A 23,351-nucleotide genomic window follows, 5' to 3' on the forward strand; every position below is an offset into this window, starting at 1 on the left:
GTTGGAAGACAGACACATTAATTATGTTATCTAATTAGAACACAAACTGCATTGAAGTTATTGATGAAAATCAGCTTCTTGGTTTTATTTATTATCCGAGCATCTAACGCACACACAGCTCTGTGTACATGTCTTTTGCGCGCTGGTTTAATTTTAATCCAATCAAGAGATAATCTTTATAACGGGACCATTTACAGTTGTGATATAGTTCAGACGTGCACTGACAGCAGAGTTGTGGCACAAATATAATGCCATACGTGCTGTGCTTCAGATTGTTGTGTAGGAGTCCCACGGTACTACATTGTTGACGTGACAGAAACATAAAACGTACGTACTGCTCCATCAACTCTGCTTAGAAATCTCTTCAGTGATCAAATGTATTAAATCCAGCCGCTCTGAGTCAGTCCACGGACACAATGGTCCGTTTCCAGACAAGCGCACGATGACCGTGCTGTTCGCGTCATCACAACATTGTTACAGCTTGTTTCACGTGTTCATTTGTTGTGGTGAACTGCCGTGAAGTGTCTCAATGCGTGTGCGCGCACTGTGTTGATGCACTGCATATTATGCTTGTTTTTAAAATGTAATCACCCGAAATAATCCCTGTTTTTACAAAAAAAAAAAAAGCCTGTCATCTGATTACAGTGTTTGTCATTTTGATATTAACTGGGTAGATTTAGAGTTGTCACGATTTGAAATCAGTCATTGATTTGACGTTGCTTTTACCGACAGCTTGAGTCATTAAATAAAAGACAAAGACAAAACAAAAAAAGCAATGACAAAAATAAAAAAATAAAGACAAAACAGAAAAAGCAATGACAAAATTGAAAAAGCAAAGACAATACAGAAAAAGCAATGACAAAATAGAAAAAGCAAAAGCAAAATGGAAAAAGCAATAACAAAATGGAAAAAATAATATTCTACATTTGTATATTTTTTATTTTATGATTATCTTTATATTTCCACATTTTTATTATTGATTCTCTTTTTATTTACAAATTTGTATTATTGATTCGCTTTATATTTCCCCATGCATTTCCTTTTAATTTTGACACTCCTGTGATTCCATAGAAACAGGGCCAAACAAATGTCATGCTGGTTTCGTTTTTAAAAATTTAATTTACTGGTTCTTCATTAGGCAAAAGTCCTAATGTTTAGGTATAGGCTAAAACAAAAACAAAAATAAGTTGGTAAATATTCAATGTCAATCATGTTTGACTTTTATTAGAATATACTTTTTATTTTTACGTAAGAAAAAAAGAAATAGAGGTTAAAAATGTAAAACACTGCCCTGTTAGGTTTGATGAAGACAAGTCTTTCGGTGAGTTTTCGGGAGATTTATTGACTGATTGTCGGGTTTCCCATGTTCAGTTCATTCATGAACGCAGCATGTCTCTCTTTTCTGCCCCGTCTCCTCGCTTCATTTTCCATAGCCTGATTGGATGGCGATGCGGTCAATCAGTGAAGTGGGCGGGTTGCAAGGCCGTGTAAACTGTGCTGAAGCAGAGGGAAGGACAGCTGCTCTCAGTGGCGGGGCGAAGGAACAGAAAAACTAGACCATGAATTTCTATTAACAAATGGCCGTTCCTTAAAGGACGTCAATCTTCTCTAACTGAAGCTCTCCCAGAAAAAACATGACGTGAGTCAAAGCTTTGAGGAAAGATAAGTCCGAAACTATCTGGAGTTATCGGCAGCGGCAGCCTCAGCTTCCAGGCTCAGCTGCCGCTGCCTGGAAGTTTTCCCCGGATTCCCATCGGGGGGAGGGGGGGGGGAGCGACGACGGTGGCGGCGGCGGCTCCTCTCACCCTGAAGCGGTGTCCCGGTCTGCCCAGCCCCATGCAGAACCTAACGGCTCCTGGCGGCTCCGGCAACTCCAATGTCACCTGCTCCTGTAACTGCACCGCTTCCCAGCCTCAGGGAATGGAGATATGTGAGTAATGTCAAGGTTTCCTGACCTTCATAACCCAGAGTTAATTTTTCGAGCCCTAATCCGTTTAATGCGCACTCTCTGGCGTAGCAACAGAGAAGGACAACAAATCAGACCTAGTATTGCTGTCCAGCACGGCAAACCACTTCTGTCGTTAACTCGTTATGAGCCGCATCATGTGGTGTTTGTCTGTGCAACTGTAATTCATCTAAACAGAGCGGAGTGAGTCTGGCACAAACTATATAATGACCTCAGAACACAGTGGTATTTATGAGCTCTTCCGTCGTCTTCATTTGACCTGGAGTCTCTCTGCAGCGCGCACCATTGAGTTCATAATGATTACCTTGCTTTTTTTGGGCCATTGTTTCGTCAATTACAGCAGCTAGTATTTTTTTTTTAAATATACATTTGATTTAATTTACTGTTTTAGTTCTTAACATTTACAGTCTCATTTCAGCTCTCTGTTCTCAGTTTTAACCAAACATTTATTTTCTGGATAAACTATTTTCCCTTGTACTTGGCATGAACTTCGGTCTTCTTAATGCTCATGATTAGGTTTAGAGATCTACAAATGTCTAGCTCTACTATTGCTCAGAGAGATCACCACAGAGGGTTAAGTAGTTTGCCTGTCAGCACAGACAGGAAACGCTTGAATGGTATGTTATCTCTGTCTGCTTTCTGAGCAGCCGAGAGAGAAACTATCATTTTCAGTGCTGCTCCTAATGCCTGCAGTCTTGAGCACTGCAGATGTATGTTTCCACTTATGAACGAACGGCAATGTAAAATTGAGAGGCTGAAACACAGAGGACAGGCACCAATGGTGTCACATCTACTGACGAGCAGGCAAACAAACCGTTAAGATTTCACAGACTAGACAGAAAATATTCTCAATCAAGGCCCCATGTCAAGTAAATATAACAAGATTCTTCCAAACGCCATGACAGACAGATAGCAACACACACAACGGACAAACAGACTTACAGTGATGTTATTTCCACTGGGCCTAGGCCCAGGCAACCTGAGATGAGGGTAACATATTAGGTTTAGATCTGGCACCAATGAGTGTGGCAGCGCAGACACCACATTGTAACCCAGAAGTGTGTGTACAGAGCGTTGTGTGTGCCTGTCTAGGAGACACCACCATGCTCCAATATCTATAGAAGTTTTTCAGAGAATCACCAGAGTACCAGCCAGGAAAATATACAGTCACAGACAGACACACACTGATAATGTCTTTGTTTTTCAACCTGAGCCTAAAAACTTAAATAGAGACGTGTGGTTGGACTTGGAACTTGTCAGAATGTTGGACTACTGCACACACTACATGCTGTCTGAGAGATGCACATGTATCTGGTACTTTGAAAAAATGCCAACCTGGCATTTTCATTGCATTTTTTGTCTGCTAAAGGACTCAAATTTTGGAGGGAGCTTTATTCACAAGTGGAAAAATAGCTGTGCCCTACTGTAGTGGCCGTCTGGTTTGAAAGTGCTCTTGTTTGTCAGCTGCGTTGTCATGCAGACTTACCAGGGCTGCATAATGCAGCTCATGCTTTGATGATTTCTATGACTGAGAAAAAGAGCTGCAGTCAGCCTTGCTCCCTCCTTTTTATTTATTTATTTTTATTCAGATGAGGAGGAATTTTGAAAAGGGATCAGAATGCAGACGGTGTCATGTTCAGGGAAAACCAAACCTGCATGATAAGTTTGAAGTATAGGATTTTTTTTTGTGCAGACTGCAGAGACCTTCTTTAACTTGTTCTCACATTCAGTGTCCTGCACTGAACTTGTATTGTCAAGTCATAAGAACATACAGCACCGGGGTAATGTGTGTATTTTACAATGAATCACTTTATCTGGATAAGACTTTTACCTGAATAAATGTGAAGATATAGTCCTCCCTAACCCTAGTATTGACTCTTCCTACCCTGTCTTTCTTGGGATTCTCACTGTGTGGGGTCATGTTTTTAAAGCACAAATATTTTTTTCTTTTCAATTGAGGAATGTCATCTTGATAGCAGTGCACTGCTTTGTCCTGTAATACCTCTCTGAGACTCAGAGGCAAATTGAAACTGAACTGACAATCAGGAAAATTGAGTGGAAAAGAAGACTTTATCAAGGGATTGTTTTGGGCTGTAGCCAACAAGCAGGCTGAATGCACAGTGGTGTAACTACGGTCATGCGTTAAAGCAGCAACCTACCTTTGAATTTGTAACCTCCATAGTTATTCTGTCATGCAATATTTGTGCTGAGCAAGATGGTGACTGAGTAGAGCTGGGTGAGAACTATGCCATGACTACCTGCCATGTTTAACTGTAACCATGTCTTTGAAGCAATGTTATGATGGATGCCAGTGGCTAGAAATATTCTCAATTGCCTACTGCCATTTGGTGACAAAGTAGAGGGGTCTAATGTTGGTTTGTTCCCCGAGTGTGCTGGGAAAGTCTCAGGTACACTATGCCATATTTGCTAAATATATCGAGATTTTTCAGGGCTCTACACAAACTTTTCCAGTGGTGGCACAGAATTTGGTCACACCCATTGTTTTTTTAATTTTTCCAGAAATGCTGTACTTGAATTAACTTAACAGTAGCATACCCAACTTAACATCTGCATTGATTCACCCCAGGGAACATCTGGCCTGGTATCATAGTCTATCAGTTCTTGCCCCTCGATGCTGATTCTGATAAGGTCCTCCTCAGTAACAGTGTGAAGATGCTTGATTTTCTGAAGTTTGTCCATCTTTGGTGTGGAATTGTGTATGCGCTGTGCGCGTACGCTTCACTCCGCTCGACGTGTTGTTCCCTTTGAGACTTCTACACACTAGTTTCAGTGAAAAGAAACTTGTTGCACTTTATTTTATGATGGCAGTGTGTGACACTGTATTTTCTTTTTTTCAGTGAAAATGTGCAAAAACATTAATAATAAACAGGATGTTTTGAAGCAAATAGTTTTGACTCAATATGTCCTCTGAATGATCAATATCTTCCGATGAACATATACAGCAACTTGATTTTTCATCTCTACGTTTAATTTTGATATTAACTGGGTAGAATTAGAATTGTCATGATACCAAAATGAGTAACCACGATACTGTACCAGACAAAGTATCACAGTTCCGGGTAATATTGCGATACTGAAGCCTTTTTTTATTATTATTATTTTTATGAACTGCAATGTATTTGTACAAGTTAGAAATACTTATTAATTACTTAGAGTGTTATTTGGTGCATGATTAGAGTACATGAACAAAAGCATATAAGCATGAGAAAAAAATAGGGATGTAACGATTCACTCAACTCCCGATACGATTCGATTCACGATACTGGGCTCACGATACGATTTTCTCACGATTTATTTTACAAAATGGGACTGTTGACAAATGACTGAAAAATATTCCTTTATTTTTTTGGGGAAAATACTGTACTATTTTCCTTTTATTTTTCATTGTCAAAAGAATCCCTTGATAAACTATGCAAAATGATGCAATTTAACTAAAAATAAATCTTGAATGAAATACATAAAGGAATAATACAAATGAAGAAGGAACCTATTAATTTAAATTCTGGTTCTATAGTAAACAATTCAAAACTGCATAATAGTTCTTTTTCTTTTTAAAAGTGCAACTGAAAATGTATTTTGTGCCTTAACAATTGGACTTTTAAAAAAAACAAAAAAAAAAAAACAGTCATTTTACTGCATTTACGTCAGATATTTGTTTAGACCAGCAGAGGGCGCTGGTAACCCAGTGGTCGGTTGGCATGCAGTTATTCCACCAGTGAAGAAGCTATGCTAGCCTACAGAGCTAATAGAAAAACGTGACTTTTACAGATATTCACGTAATATTACAAATATTCTTTCGATGCTAAAGGAGTAAAGAATCATTTATGAACATGTTTAACAGTAAATGGTGGCAAGAAAGAAAATAGTAGCAGATTCCGCTTCTGGAAGGATGATAATAATGATTGATAATAATGCTTCTTCTCCAACATAATGCATACTTCCGACGGGCACTGTACTAGTAGAATTAAACCAGGGAAATCGCACACACTATTTTACTTTGCACCCCTTTATAACACTACAGAGTATGTACACCTCTTTGTACATCCAACCTTCAAGCACATACTCATTTGGCCATAATTGACAACTTTACTTAAGCCCCCACTATATGAATACATACTTTCAATGGGCACTGTACTAGTCTATAAATAGAATCGATTGATATCAAAATCTTATTGTGGGGACAAACAGTTATTAAACATGCTTATTTCTCAGTGAGAACCAGAAGAAAAACCTCCTGTAGAACATTTTTAGAAAGTATTTACCAATTTTTTTTATCATTTTACCAGTTCTTCACACGCCCTTGTAGAAGTGTACATGCTCCCAATTTTTAAATAAAGATGTCAGAGACTTTGCGACTGTGTGCATTTGTGTGTTTGTAGCAGTTCACCTGCATCAGGGGCCAGCCAGCCAGATGGATGTATAAAGCCTGATCTGTAACCCCTTGTATGAGTTGTAAGTGTGTAAGTGGCAGGAGGGTCCTCTTTAAACTACCTCAGGCCAAACACGAACGCAGCTACTGTTGACTCTCCTTGATCTACTCGGACGCACACAGGCCTACCCACAGGCACGTACGCGTACATTTGCACTCAGATGTATGCACACAGCTAGGCACTCTCAGGCTCAGCCAATATTTACCCCGCAGTCTCCTGCCAGACAGCCAATCCAATCTTTCACTAAGCTCTATGTTGTTTGTTGGGTTTCTGCCTCTTTTCCATTTGGTTTATTTGTGAAGGTGTTGTTGATTTGCAATGAGTGTGCATATTACTGGTTCAATTAATGTCTTCTAATAATAAGTCATGTTTGGAGAGAACAGCAACATCAAACTGTACCCGAATAGGACCTCAAGGATGAAAGTGGTAAAAAGAAAAAAAAACAACTTTTTCCTCTTCGAGACATATTTTTGTTGCTACCACTTCTTCTGTAATTAAGTCCTAAATATACAGGCTTTGATTTTCTGTGACTGAAAAAAACGTACAGAAGAAAAACAGAATTTGCTTCCTGAAATGGAAATTGCAATGTGACGGAATCTACATGTTTTGGGAAAATATTATGCATTGACTTGAAACTTTTTAATTTAAATGCATAAAGTGATAGAAATATCAGTTCTTGAGAAATATGACGTACTATGATGCAATATGATGGAGTTCACTCTGACTAAATCCTTACCAACCTTTTTGGACAATATCACTTTTTTTTCCTGAGCACTCCAGTGTGGAATTTTTCTCGTTTCAAGAGTTCCTGGTATACCCATAATACTGATGCACCCACTACCTTGAGACTACCGAGCTTCTCAACTTTGTTTGCGTTAATTTTGGTTTATAAAAACACCGGATGGAAAACAGAAGCCTAGTTGTGTGCAAATCCAGCAAGAAAGAGTTTGCCGAACACTGGAGAGCTTTGCAACCCCTGCTACCTCCTCAATGCTAACAGTTAGCGTGGACACTCGGACAGTGCTAACTGATGCTCCGAGCACGCTGTGCCGCCAAAACTGGACAAGATGAATAAGGTCCTGATGTTTTTATTTCATTTGTATTTTCTATTATTTGGGGATTGACTAAAGTACACAGCAATATGACAGGTTGCCCTTTAGACTAGTCTCCAATACAGATGAATGTAAATGCTACGCCTGCATCTGTTCAAGTCTGTAAAAAATGAAAAATGACTACTGTATATAAAGACACTTTGTTAGATACCAATCTTGTGATCTTCCACAATTATGCGTTTTAAATGAAAATACCTCAAGTTGAGGGTTTCTCATAAATTTTTTATGTGCGATTTAAAAAAAGATTAATTAATTTAATTTTTTAAATCTGTCGACAGCACTAATTTTAACGTATACATTTGTTGCAAATTAACAATGTTGCTAGCCGACTATTTATCTTGCTGACGACACTGATGTTTCCTTATCGAATAGTCTATTTCACAAGGTTTTTCTAAAACAGTTCATATTAAGCACAAAACAAATCTACAAGGTCAAAATATTGTGTGCATTTAATACAGTGATGCACCAAATTTTTTTGTCTGAAAATGCCCCAAAAGTCTATTTTTGAGTTTCAGCCGAAACACTTTTTTTCACCGAAACAACGAGGCCAAAACAAGATGTTTTCACACGTTTGTCTGTATACGAGCCAACGTGTCTGCGGAGCGGCTGTGTTTCAATACATCTGAGTACTGAAGTGTCTTCTAAGCGGAGGCTGAGGCAGACCACGGACTGAAAACAATGAGAAGTCCACTCTCAAGTGTGAACTTGCGATGCAAGTTAAACATTTTTAATTTTTTAAAATTTTATTATATACTGTATTGTGCATTGTTTGAATGTCACTGCTTAATGGATAGTTTCATATTTTTAAGTTATTTATTCTTTAAAGCATTAATATTGATTTATATAATCACAATGCTTGAATTTTGGTGTGGTTAGTACACAGTCAGAGCCATACATGCAATGGTACTAATAGTTAGCATAATTATTTATTTTGGTGTTTAGGTTTTTGGCCTTGGTATTCTCATTTTCAGTTTTGGCCAAGAATTTTTATAATTATCTGAAAACATCCTTTGCATAACTAGTTATTTTAAATACTAAAAGTTGTGCACACAAATGAGCCGCTGAACTCTGCTGAACATCAAGGTATCTCCTCAGGGATGAATCAAAGAAAGTATATCACACTGAAAACAAGCCAATGAGCACTGGAATAAATGTTTGGCATTTCCTAACATTTCTTTAGTTTAAACTGTGGCAACTATACAAAATAAACAAGTGATTAATTAGTGATCTTGAATTATTGTTCAGCACTCTATAATAATATTTTCAGGCTATCCTCTTGGTACTGAATACAAAGTTAAGCTTTGACTACTTCATGATACAAACTGCAGTAGCTATGCAGGGTTCTCACCAGGAATTTTTTCACAACATAGGGGGTATGGTGGAAAATTTTGAAATTTATGACTCTTTAAGGGCCAAAAAAGGTGAGGTAAAGCTAAAGTTGTTTTTTTTTTAAAAAATCTTTGTTACTGTTTTACTTTTAGAGGTCTGCCATCTAAGGGACCTCACAATTCAATTTTGATTCAAGGTGCTACGATTCGATTAATCAACCATTATTAAGATATTAATGATTATCCCAATTTTTCCTCACTTTGTGGCTATTTCATACTTTTAAAAAAAGGTATTTGTGCCTGTATCCATTCATTAAAGTAACTAAACAAATGTCTCTATTATCTTTATTAATATCAAATCACCAAATCCAACAGTAATCATATTACAATACAAAAGAAAAAACAAGTATAAAAATAATTAAAATATTAGCTTATTCAGCTAATTCAATCTGATCTAACACAAAAGCTTATTCAGTAAAAATAGATATAGACATCCAAACAAAACTTAAATGAGCAGCATAAATCTCACAAGAAACTAAACATTTTGCTGTGCACAATCAAAGCAGCTTTAATAAAACCTACAACATCAGCTCTCAGAACACTTGTGGAATTTGGGTTTTTATATAAAATGTGGATGGATAAAAGAAAACAATTAATTATTAATGGCAGGGACTGTAAGTGCTGAGACAAATGTGCAGCTGTAAGAAAAGTTGCTGGTCAACATGCTTCCAATTCACTGTGTTCTGCTGTGCAGTTACACAGCGGTCCGTGTTTCTAGACTGGTCGGGTCGGGTGGGTGGCCAACATCGCCACCGACCCCTGGCACCAACTGTTGTGGTCCGGTCCCCTTGTCGGGGCACTGAGGACTGTCCGTGCTGAGGATTAGGGGGCTCTGTCCCTGCCGGAGAGCGTAGAGGGCTTAGCGAGGTAACCATGTCCATGGCCCCGGTAAGCGGTGAGTTAGGAGCGGGGCGGTGCCTTCGCACACAGCGGAGTCTGGACTGTCCGCACTCCTCGGTGCTTAAATACGTGGATGGTTATTACGGTTACGTAATGTATTAAATGGGTGCGGCTGATGAATGTGTTTCTGGGTTATTCAGATTAAAAAGAGTTAAAATAACCCGTGCACTCCTGAAAGTCCCTTTTGTGTCCATGTGTGCAACAATTATTACGATGGTGCCGATTAAAAAAGGAAAAAACAACAGAAAATCTTCCCTACGTTGCTGAAAATTGACGTTGGGGGCGCCATTGCTCCGTAGGGGAGAAAAATGACAACGTTGGAGGCGCTTTCGCTCAACAGCGCTGGTGAGAACCCTGCTATATAATCATTGCATGTGAGTGTTTGTCAGCACAGCAGGTTCAAATGCGCAGCAGTTTTTGCATTTGTCACCCGCACATTGATAGTTTCAAAATGTTATTCTTGTGGTTGTGTTTCTAACTCACTCACTGCCATTGACGCATATGCGCGTCAATTGATTTTTCCGGCTGCTGTTGCTATGAGACTGTCACGGAGCCCTACCATGAATTTTGAGCTTGACCTATGATGTAGTGGCCAACTGGCAGCACACCTTTGGATGAGAGAGTAGCACTGATCAGCAGATGCAAAAAGAGAGAGAAAAGGAGACAGACGGGCTGAAAATGGCACTACAAAGTAGGGATGGGTGATATGGACTAAAAAAATTATCCCAATAATTTCTGGTATTCATCACGATAACAATAAACATCACGATAAATAAAAAATACTATAAATAAATAAAACAATTCCCAACTTAAAGTGTAAACCGGTTCCTTACTAACACAAATACATTTCAATACATCAACACAAGACACATTAAAAAAGGCTGCAATAGCTGGCCCTCGCTCATTTCCAACATGGGAATTTATCGTTTTTATCGTGGGATGACATATTCTTACCGGTGAGAATATTTTTGACGATAAATCATAAACGAGTACAAAATATTGTGTGGATTTTTAAAAATCAGTCAAAATACAATAAAATGGCTGGGATTGAGGGGGTAGCCGTTTTGAAAATGGCTGGCAGTGAATGAGTTGATAGGTTGCTTTAATTTATCACACTTGCATTTACATAAAACATGCTGCTGATAAGGCTTTACACCCTAAACAATCCTGCCGACCACTGGGAATTTAAGCTTAATCATGCGACAAAAGGCAATTAAAAAAAAATTCTGAGCAAACAAAGAAGAGGTGCTTGTGGGTTATGAAGGCCTGAATTGTTTTTTTAGATATTTCGTATATTTCAAATAAATCACTATCAAGTTTTTACAGCAGTCATCAATGATGTAATCTGCGGCGAGCGCGTCGAGTGGAGAGCGTACATGTGCAGCACATACTTGATTCCTCACCAAAGAGGAGGACGTCTTCAGAATCAACATCGAGGGGCCAGAACTGATGGACTATGATGCCAGGCCAGATTTTCAGCTGTCGTTCTTCCGGGGCAGGGGTCTGCAACCTGCGGCTCTGGACCCTCATGTGGCTCTTTGACTCTTTTGCAATGGCTCCCTATAGCTTAAAAAAAAAAAAAAAATATATATATTTATATATATTTATTTCAATAGAGGCTATTAATGATTAATGACAAATAAAATCAAGATATAACAATTTGTTAACCTAAAAATAAATCACATTGTGCAATGACTCAGCCAACTTGGACTTTAATCCAGGTGAGATGAGGCAAAATGGCTCCTTTGAGAGTAAAGGTTGCAGACCCCTGTCCCAGGGGAAGAGGGTTAGGAGACCCCACTATAAGAGCTGGAGTCTCTGAATTGAATTCCATGGGGTGAAGCAATGCAAAAACTAAGTTGGTTATGCTACTGTTAAGCTAATTCAACTACAGCATTTCTGCAAAATGAAAAAAAACATGTAACCTGTTATGTTTTGCCGTTATCTAAAACATTTTTGTTACATCTTTTAAAATTCTATAAAATAAATCACCTGTTATTTCAGCCAGTGCTTGAAAACTTAATATTGACACTAAAACATTTTGCAAATATCATATCTCGAATCACTGTCAATCTTTACTTCAACTACGGTATGCCAGTTAAGTCAACTATTCTTCAGCATGCATGGCTTGAAAAAAAAAAAAAGGGTGCGACCAAATTCTGTGCTGGTGCAACCAACTGCCACCACTGGAAAAGTTAGTGTAGAGCTTTGACTCTTGATCAGGCTACTTTTCTAAATCATGACGATCACTGTTCAGTCACCATATTCTTCAATGTAGTCAATGTCATCGCAGTTTGAAATTTGTGAATCATCATATGACTTACAAAATCACCACCAATGATATTTAAAATAAACTTGTCCAGTGCTGAGCCCTGTGTGCTTTAAAAGTGGTGTAAAAAACGACTTCCAAAATTACAGTCTTTAAAAGAGTGAATTTTATGGTGAACTATTGGATGTGTAAAGTGTAGGTGGCTAAAAGACTCTAATGGTGCTTTCACACCGGTTTAGTCCCGGACTCGGTCCGAATGGGCAGAAGACAGCTGATAATTTTATCACCTTGGTTTTGCTTGGTTTGCATTCAGACTCGGCTTCACACGATTGGGATTTTTGGGCCAATCACCGATCAGTGAGTTTAAAAAAAACAATCAACAATCATATGAATTCAGATAGTTTTTTAGGTACTGACCAAATTCCTTCGGTACTACAGATTCACGAAAAATCAAACGGTACCATGTTTCGGGAACTAAACGCAGCCTTGTGACTGTGAGGGAGTGGAAGAGATGATTAATTTCCATGCAGTACCTGAACATAACATTTGTTGTTTGTGTGTGTGTGGTTGTGTGGCCCTTTAGCTGCTCGACCAGTGTGCGGAGTGATGGAGCGTGTTCGACCAGAGCTGGTTGATTATAATGCCGATTTTTAGTGATTGGAAAAATAAACGTTGCAACTGTTGAATTAGTGAGTCCCATGTCATACTCAATGACTGCTGTGAAGCAATGGAGTCCACCATCACCCTGAAACGGACAGAAGTCTCTGATATGGAAGCGAAAGTAATTGGGAGCGCATCGCTCCGCTAAAGAAAACAAGCGGGCACACACATACAGACACATACAAACACAGACACTAACAGCAGATGCTGCCCCCGCTTTCAGAGCTAGTAGACTGGGAAGGTCCAGAGCTCAGCCACTCCGCTCCAACCGCGAGACATTTTTGCCTTTTTCACTTTTGTGCACAAATGTAGGGCTGGGCTGTATGACCAAAAATGTATATCACGGCATTTTTTTAAAAATTCTAACGGTTTCACAGGTTTTTTTTTTCATGCATAATCAGGTGTTCACAGCATTTTCTATTGGTTGAAAGAGGAATTACTGCAGTAGATTGACTTAGGATGGTCTGTTTTACTGTCATGATGAGTAAATATTGTAGAATATTACCACACTAGTAGTAATACAAGTTTGCAACAGCAACCCAATGGCTCTTTTCCACTTTAGCTTAGCTTTAGCATTAGCTTGATTGGGGACATAATATGAAAAATCTACTTTTACAGTTTTTTGATCACATATGAGGTAACTTGAGTGTCCACCAGCACACAAAATATGAAATAAAACCACCCTGTTTGTTTGTTTGTGGTCTGTGTAAGTCTTATAACAGAGAAATATGCTCAATTTCAAATGTTCTACACTTGTGACATCACAACTGTAAAATTGTTGCCGGATCAGATCATCTTAGAACCTGCCTGTTCCAATAAAAAAAAGCCCAAACATGAACCACGAATCTGGCAACACAATGCAACCGCTGCGGCTGCATGATGATGACAAAGCAACTGCACATACACGTCAGCAATGTGTTTTACTGTAATGTGCTGTTTTTTGGCTGAAAACAATAACAAGTGTGTGTAGATGGCAAAAGAAAGTTGCCAGTGTTCAACTTTTGCGTGGAGTCCATGTGCATAGACACGCCCACTCAAACAGGCCGGTTTCAGAATTGGTCAGAAACGTGACTTTTCAGTGGGCTAAAACTCCAGAAAATGGGCGGGTTTGGGAAAATTAACCTCAAATACTATGTTTTGGTGGTCTTAAAACAAAATAGCATAATTTGTCGCCTTTAAATGCTGCATACTCAGTGGTGTGGTGGTTTCTAATGGTGAATAAGGTAGCATTTTGTTTGCAGTTCCAACAGGACTTATTTCCTCGTTATAGGAATTACAAATTACGATCCTTTCCTCTCTTTTTTTTGTATTACTGCCGACATGCTAAGCTAACCGTGCCTTTGTGTCCGTGAGTGTTCTGTAGCAGAGGCATGCTAATGTAGGCACATGCTCACAGGCGTTTAGAAAGTTGTGTAATCAAATACACGGCATGGCGATATATTAAAAATGCATATCATAACGAAAATATATATCGGTATTCGGTATGAACCGGTATACCGCCCAGCCCTACACTAATGCGAATGAAATAAAGTCGTGTCACTTAAAGCAAACAACTCTTCGGTGTAAATGAGACGGTTAAAACAATGCAATGGGGAGCATCTATCGAAAGCTTTATCGTGACAATGATGTCATTGATTGGATCGACGAATTCAGACATTACAGCCGATCACATTAATTGCATAAAATGCAAAATATCAGCCGATCCGACATAGCCGATCAGATCGGTGTAAAGACTACTGCTGATACATTATCACGTCACTTAAAAACAAATGAATAAACAACTTGTTTTTTGGCAGTCGACTAGAAGGCTGCCGACGTGGACATGTGTAACTGTTTACATGCCAACATCCTTAGTGCAAATACAGCAGAGAAATATGAAATTCAATTAACTGTATTAAGTTAAGGTGGGACGTAATATCGTGCAACAAAAAATCGTGACATTAACGTCACAATGTGTTGTTGAGGGTACAATTGATATTGTGAGCCTGGGGGTGTACACCATATTGTTATGATTTAAATATTCCGATTGAGTTGAAATGGTAATACATAGGGTAAATATATAATAATGTCTTGAGTTACAGTCAAATATCATCCAGCTGCATTTGTAATGCCACTTGTGCTAAACTGTCATCCATGAGACTGCATTTCTTTCTGCTTGCTCTGTATTTTGTCATTTTTGTTTTCTTCCACGTCTTTTGCCATTCTAAGACCTGGTGAAAGATGCAGCCTCAAATTTTGCCAAGGAGGTCAAGTTGAGGCAGCAACTTAGCAAGTCTAAAGGGAAGTGAGAGAAAAAGGTGATGACTTTCCCTTTTGTCCCAGCGGCACCATAGCCTCTATACTCAATGCTCCAACCCCCAGCACTCACAATGTTGTTGGCGGCTGCTGGGACCTCCTTTGTGTCTAGCTTTTGCTCCCCCACACATTCACTGGATTCCCAGACCTTCTCCCTTAGCTCCCAAAATGCCCTTGGGACCATGGCAGATTTGTAGTCCCTGTGTGTGTGTGTCCAGACGGGCCATCCATCAAGTGCATACATTATAGTGTTGGAGAGGCATGGGGGTTGTTAGTAGTCTGCTGTCTCCGTCAACTGTGTGTAAATAAATGCTTACCGTCTGAGAAGCTAAAGCGTTCCAGTAAATTAAACGATAGTACTTTCTGCTGCATGTCTCATGTCTGTAGGTCTCTGGACAGGGACAGTACACTTTACTATCAAACAAGCTGCCATACTCCACACACAGAGTGACGAGCACTAAACAAGCCTTAGTTTTAATCTCCACCTCATGTTACTGATTTGTTTTTGCTGCTTCCAGACAATTGCTTGGCAGGTTTGTTACCCTTGAAACACCCCCACTCCCAACGCGTCCCTCTTCTTACAGAAAACGAAGCAGTGATTACGGCTCTGAAACTACGAATGCTGTTGCAAATCATATCAGAATCAGAAATGTTTTTTTTTTATTTATTTATTTTTTTTTTTAAAGGATTTTTTGGGCTCTAGTGGCCTTTATATGACAGTTGCTCGACAGGAAAGGGATCAGAGAGAGCAGGGAATGACACGCAGCAAAGGGTCCCAAGCCGGGAATCGAACCTGGGACCCGCTGCAGGTGAGGAACTACAGCCTCCGTACATGGGGCGGGCGCTCAACCCACTGAGCTACACACCACCAGAATCAGAAATGTTTTTAATGGCCATGTACAGTTTTAAGGACAGTACAAGGAATTTGTCTTGGTAGTTGGTGCACAAAACAAACAACAAAAAATAAATAAATAAAGAAAAAAACAAAGAACAACCCAGCAACAATAATAATAATAGTGATAAATATAAAGGATAGATAGAGAATAAAGGATATATATATATATATATATATACAGTGCAGCAGATAATGTCATCATGGAGATGATCGGGTGGGGGGGGGGGGGTTCAGTGGGTGACTTGGGGTGTGTTCATGTGGATGGTGGCAGAGGGAAAGAAGCTGTTTTTGTGTCTGGACGTTCTGGTCCTGATGGATCGAAACCTTCTTCCAGAAGGGAGAGATTGAAACAGTTTATGACCGGGTGGGAGGGGTTGGCCACAATCTTTCCTGCATGCCTCAAAATCCTGGAGGCGTACAGGTCCTGGAGGGAGGGCAGATTGCAGCCGATGACCTTCTCTGCAGAGTGGATGATACACTGCAGTCTGGCCTTGTCCTTGGCCGTAGCTGCAGCGTACCAGATGGTGATGGAGGAGCAGAGGATGGACTGGATGATGGAGCTGTAGAAGTTCACCATCATCTTTGTTGGCAGACTGAACTTCTTCAGCTGCCGCAGGAAGTACATCCTCTGCTGAGCTTTTTTGATGAGGGAGCTGAACATCAGCTCCCTCACTTGAGGTCCTGAGTGATGATGGTCCCCAGGAAGCAGAAGTACTCCACAGAGCTCACTGTAGAGTCTCCCAGGGTGAGGGGGGTGAGGGGGGCTGGGTTCTTCCTGAAGTCTGCTATCATCTCCACTGTCTTTAAAGCGTTGAGCTCCAGGTTGTTCTGGCTGCACCAGGACACCAGCCGGTCTGTCTCCCACCTGTAGTCAGACTCGTCTCCATCAGAGATGAGACCGATGATGGTCGTGTCGTCTGCAAACTTCAGGAGTTTGACCGACTGGTGAGAAGAGGTGCAGCTGTTGGTGTACAGGGAGAAGAGCAGAGGAGAAAGAACACATCCCTGAGGAGATCCAGTGCTGATGGTCTGGGGAGCAGAGATGGTTTTTCCCAGCTTCACGTGCTGCTTCCTGTCAGACAGGAAGTCTGTGATCCACTTGCAGGTGGAGTCTGGCACGTTCAGCTGTGAAAGCTTGTCCTGAAGGAGAGCTGGGATTATAGTGTTGAAAGCAGAGCTGAAGTCCACAAACAGGATCCTGGCGTAGGAGCCTGGGGAGTTCAGGTGCTGGAGGATGAAGTGGAGAGCCAGGTTTACGGCATCGTCTACAGACCTGTTGGATCTATAAGCAAACTGCAGGGGGTCCAGGTGGGGGTCGGTGATGTCCTTGATGTGGGAGAGCATGAGGCGTTCAAAGGACTTCATGACCACAGATGTCAGAGCGATGGGTCTGTAGTCATTAAGTCCTGTGATCCTCAGCTTTTTAGGGACAGGAACGATGGTGGAGGCCTTAAAACAGGCTGGTACGGTGCATGTCTCCAGTGAGGTGGTAAAAATGTCTGTAAACACTGGAGACAGCTGATCAGCACAGTGCTTTAAGGTGGAAGGAGAGACAGAGTCCGGTCCACAAACCTTACGGGGGTTTTGTCTCCTGAAAAGTCTATTTACATCTCTCTCTTTGATGGAGAAAGGTATCTCTGTGGGAGGGGGGGAGGAGGGGGGGAAGATAGGGGAGAGAGCCTCTGTAAGCAGCTGTGGTGAGACTGTAGCTTTGATGTGGGGGGTGAAGGTGTTGTAGTGAGGCTGGTCAGAGGTGTGAGGGGGGTTGGAGTCAGGTCTGTCCCATTGTCTGTCAAATCTACAATAGAAGTTATTCAGACTGTTGGCCAGGCAGAGGTCGTTAGCAGCAGCAGGGGCTCTGGGCTTGTAGTTTGTAATTTGCCTGAGCCCTCTCCAGACAGAAGCCGAGTCATTCGTAGAGAACTGATGTTGTACCTTCTCTGAGTACAAACGTTTGGCTTTTCTCACCTCCTTTCCAAACGTGTACTTCGACTCTCTGTACCTGGCTCTGTCTCCACTCCTGAAAGCGTCTTCTTTGTCTGCCCTCAGCCCTCAGTTATAACAATGACAAACCCTGGTTCACAGCTAAGCTCAGAACCAGGGTTTGTCATTGTTATAACTCACCCTGGTCTTTGATGGAATGCAGCTGTCCTCACAGAAGCTGGTGTAGGACGTCACAGCGTCTGTAAACTCATCCAGAGAACTGTTCGCAGACCTGAAAACATCCCAGTCAGTACAGTCCAAACACTCCTGGAGTTTCTCCACTGCTTCACTGGTCCACTGTTTAGATTCCTTCACCACAGGTTTACAGAGCTTCAGCCTCTGTTTGTATGAAGGAATCAGGTGGACCATCACATGGTCCGATAGGCCCAGTGCAGCACGGGAAACGACGTGATAAGCACTGCTTAGTGTGGTGTAATAGTGATCCAGTGTCTTCTCCTCTCTGGTCGGACATTTAATTAATTGTCTATATTTGGGGAGCTGGTGTGAGAGGTCCCCTTTATTAAAGTCACCAAGCACAATGATAAAAGAGTCCGGATAGGTCCGCTCCATGCACAGGATCTGGTCGCCGAGTGTGCGCTGTGCCTCGCGCACATCAGCTGACGGTGGGATGTACACAACAACCAGGATGAATGAAGTGAACTCACGGGGAGAATAGAAGGGTTTGCTGTTGATAATCAAGGATTCCAGGTGAGGAGAGCAGTGCTGGAGGATCACTGTCACGTCGTTACACCAGTTGCTGTTCACATAAAAGCAGATTCCTCCACCTTTCCTCTTCCCGGTGAGCTCCGCGTCTCGGTCCACTCTGTGAAAGTGGATGCCGGCCAACTGCAGCGCAGAGTCCGGTACCGCTCCACACAGCCACGTTTCCGTGAAGCACAGAACAGAAGATGAGAAGTCTCTGTTTCTACCCAACAGCAGCTGGAGTTCATCCACTTTGTTACACAGTGAGCGCACGTTAGAGAGGAATATCCCCGGTAATGGTGTGCGTCGGCCGCGCTGGCGGAGGCGCACAAGCGCACCAGCTCTTTTTCCTCTCCTCCGGCGCTTCACTGCGTGAGCAAAGGTGAGCGCACCTTTGAGTAAAATGTCCAGTAAATCCACAGAGGAAGCGATGAAAGTGGGAAATAAATCTTTGGGGATTGTTGCCCTGACGTTCAAGAGCTCTTCTCTTGAATAAGAGCAGCCAGTTGCGGATTTTACGACAAAAACAAGACAAAAAAGTGCGCACCAACACACCACAGCAGCCATCCGCGGCGCCATCTTGCCGATTAATTATTATATGACACACAAAGCTAGAAAAAAGGGAGAAAATCTGAAATACTGTTTGTTAGATTTTGTGTAATCCATTTGTTTATGTGAGCTGGAACACCCAGACAGTGAAATAATGTTGAGGGCTGGGAAATTTACAGGGTAACTATAGAAGAGCACACAGATCACTCATACCAAAAAGTGCGCCACTAGGTGGTATAATGGGTGCAAACACATTTTGGGCTTTTATATTTTAAATCACATCTTCATAAACTTTATATCTACGTATTCCCTAAATAGAGTCGCATCTTCTGACATAGGACATACCCACTCCCACAGCATGTTTCTTTTTGTATGTCACTACACATCGAAAACCTACTTTTTCAAATTCCTCCTAGTGTTTAAGCTCTATTTGCACCAAACTTTGCACATATAATCTCCAGACTTGCATGATAAAAAGTTGAGAAAAGAGTTTTGATTGGTCAACATACGTGCAAATTATTAACCAGTAAAGTTTTCTAGCTAGCTGAAAAACATATACTGTTGCATATTTTTTTCAAAGTAAGAGCTATTAACATCAAACTAAATCAACTTATGACAGAGGTCAACCAGAGGCTTGTGCCAAATTTGGTGCAAATTGGCTCCACGAAACGTGGGGGCCGAGTCGAGCAGGAAGGCATGGCCCCCTTTCATAACTGCTTGCAGTTCTAGTTACTATTGCAATTATTACATAATTATTTAATAGTTGTATAATAATAAGGCAAGGCAAATTTATTTGTAGAGCGCATTTTATTTTCAAGACAATTCAATGTGCTTTACATTATTTAAAAAGTGCAACAGAAAACATTTAACGGTTTAAAAATCAATAGGAACATTAAATCAGCAGTAAAACATTACAAATCTCTCTCTGTCATATGCAGTAGAGGAAAAAAAAAGCCTGTAATTTGGATTTAAAAATGTATACATGTGATGCTGGCTTCAGCTGTTCCACTTCGTTGTATGAAATACAAAAATCATATTGAAACAGTAACACTTAAAAACTGAGTTTAATCAAAATATATTTAAAAAAAAAAAAAAAAAAAATACAATGAAGAAAAATATTTTGAAAATGCAAAGCTCACTTCATCATAGACCCACAATAAAAAGTACATTTAGCGGTCAGTAGCCATGTGTGGCTCACGTTCTTTAGAAGAACTTCAATTGCTTCCACACATGTAGGTTCTTCTGAAGATTCTGATAATAAATGTATCTGGTTGGGCCGGTACGAGCGGGAGTGGAGCAGCTTTGGGCTGGAGGAGGGTCTTTTTCTACTGATTATTAGAGGTTGTAAATTAACAAATTAGTGCGCCAGCATCACCTCAAACTGAGGTCAGAAGCTGAATTGTTGTTTCATTTCTGGTAAATGTGACCGTGCCTTTCTTATTCATTTATGAGGTCTTGCAGCCCACGTGCGCCATTGACACAAAACGTTTCCACGATCAACCGGTTGATTGCGATTGACGTATTGTGCAACCCTGTTTTTTGGAGTTTTACTGGGCTTTATTTACCGGTGATAGTTTCTATCTTCCTTCCGTTAAGCGGACCAAACTGAAACTGTGTGTTATTGTTGAACTGTTGCTTTAAAACCACAATCAAAGTAAAGGTGATTGACGTGATACGTCATGTTCGCCCCTGTCCAATCAGAGCCTTCTCAACCCCACACCTAAAGCGGAATTGATTAAAGCTGAATAAACATGTTTTCAATGTAAACCTCAATTTGGAATTACTATTTCCATGTAAACACAAAGCAGAAGACTTTAATTCCGAATTCGGAATAACTACTTCCAAATTTTAAAAAACATCACGTGACTGTGGCCATTGTCTGCTGCAAAGCCACAAACAAGCTAGCTACTGTCTGAACCATTTTGAATATAAATATGGCATTTTGTTATACTCATATCAATACGGAACACTTCAGTATCATATCATGATCAAAAATCAGCCCTTCTTACTGCTCTGCATAAAAGTGCAGTTTAGAATAAAGATCAGGTCTTAAACTGTATAGTATTTAAAAGTCTTTGCTCGTTCGTTTGTACAGGGTATTGGCTATCTTTAGAAAATTAATGAAATATACAGAACCTATAGTTTGTCTCCATGATCCATCTTTCGATCTATAAAAGGGACAGTGGTCATAACATTATTGGACACCCCAATCCATTTTATTTTTGTTTTGCTTGTTATTGTTTGGGGAAATATAGGCAGCATTAACAAGAGCTTCTGAGGCCAGTAGTTAACGATCACCACGTTTAAAGTAGTACACACCATAAAACTTGTATTTGTTCAACTCACATTGGATCTGACAGTGAAGACAGCTATACATTCAAACATTTAGACGTTAGCAGGTTATGTCAGCCAGGGGGTTGTTTTTATTTCACTTAATATTTCTGTGTTTTAACCAAGTTGTACCTTCCAGCCAGGTATCAAGTGGAGCTGTGTGTCAGCCAAAAGCAAGGCTTCTCTCTCTCTCCTCCCTCACCACTCACTACTCCTCATTAGCAATTCAGAGGACTGTCTGATTTTTTTTTTTTTTTTTTTTTTTTTTTTTTTTGGCCACTCTCCCTCTCCCTCCCCCAGTCTAGACACACAAGTCAGATGGCGATGTCTGATACCTACCATCCTTGTTCCCTCCACCTATAAACCCCAACCCTCCCCTAAGCAGCCACCAGCTGACCCCAATCAGGCAAAGGGCCTGCTTTATGGTCTAGGCTGGAGAGACACACAGATACGGACACGCACACATACAGGGACACAGACTCACACTTCGAGGGGTTAGAGAAATATAGACTTTCTGATCTGCCCTTTCCTAACTGCCTAACCGCAACCATAACTCTGCAATCCTAACTTCAGTAGAGATCTCGAATCAATTTATATTCTTATCTTATCATATAAATATGTTTTAAATGATCACTCTCTTTTTACCAAAATAAATAAAGCATCTTACTTGAGAGGTATTTTTGATATACTAGTGAAAATGGGACTTTGTTAGGTTAGTTTTTTGCAATTTTTAATTGTATTTATTATTTACAACTGTGGCCTGGCAAAAGGCAAGGCCTTTGAGGGAAAGGGAGAAAGGTTTATGTCTGTGAACACGAGGAGGAGATCTTTCAACCTTTTTGGGATTTACTGCATGTGAAAGGTTATTTTCAGTCATGAACAACTTCAAGTATTAGTGCCTCTCTAACTCCAAAAGGATACATCCCTCAGTGCATTAATAAATGAGGGAAATTTTATTGAAGTTTGAATATTTTGCTCTTAAAGAGAAGGTGAAACAAGTCAAGTGCCCGTGATTAAAGGGCACATGACACCAGTTTTGACATCTTGTGTTTTTTAAACCATCTTATTTTATGGGGGAAAAAAGCTGATATCCGGTAATAAGTGTCAAAAGATGCTCATTTTGTCGATGCTTTGCAACCATGGAGGCAGAGCCCTCAAACCTGGCAGGATACACATTCCACTTGGGGTTCATTGTGCCTTTGATTGCCCTTTGACACTTCTACACATGGACAGATATTGCTCGAACCCCAAACGTCTAGATCAGAAGACGACCCCACTACTACTTCAACCACAGTCACTCTGTGTAAATAGATAGTTTTTCAGAATGTATTGCATCTGTTGATTTACTTATTGGATGTATCTTGCCCATTTTCTGATTTGATATTTTAAGTAACACCTCCACTACCTTCAATACTGTATAGTGCAATGGTTCCAAATAGGGCTACACGATTTTGACTAAAAACCTAATTGCAATTTTTCTGACATATGTTATTGAGATTCGATTTACGATTTTTAAAAATATTTTTTTACCTCTAAATGCATATGCGTTTTATTTTTTTCCAAATTTCGTTTTATTTTTCTCCAAATTCTGTTTTCCACATTGATTTTTTTTTAAATTTAGAAATTTTAGAAATATTAATAAATTTTTCAGAAAATATTAGTTTTTAACTCATGTGAGGAAAAAATAAATACTAATAAATAAAAAATCCATCATTAAACAAAAATGTATGTCAAAATTAAAGGTAGATATACATTGTACTGTAAGGAAACAAAATAAATAGGAAAACTATCATTAAACAAAAATGTATGTCAAAAATTTAAAAAATGTAATTTAAAATATTAAGTAAGCT

The 23,351-nt window shown here is 40.1% G+C and overlaps 1 protein-coding gene across 2 annotated transcripts in view; it reads left to right on the forward strand.

The window, feature by feature from the left end:
* The first annotated feature begins 1,385 nt into the window (after positions 1-1,385).
* LOC114478578 (low-density lipoprotein receptor class A domain-containing protein 4-like) overlaps positions 1,386-23,351 on the forward strand; it is a 120,427-nt gene continuing 98,461 nt past the window's right edge. For both annotated transcript variants that reach the window (XM_028471745.1, XM_028471744.1), the window contains exon 1: positions 1,386-1,930. Coding sequence is in view for 1 of the 2 variants with exons in the window: in XM_028471744.1 (XP_028327545.1) it covers positions 1,837-1,930 (94 nt within the window). In the remaining variant the exon portion in view is untranslated. The remainder of the gene's footprint in view (positions 1,931-23,351) is intronic.

This window comes from Gouania willdenowi, chromosome 16, assembly GCF_900634775.1.
Source record: "Gouania willdenowi chromosome 16, fGouWil2.1, whole genome shotgun sequence".
Classification (NCBI taxonomy): Eukaryota; Metazoa; Chordata; class Actinopteri; order Blenniiformes; family Gobiesocidae; genus Gouania; species Gouania willdenowi.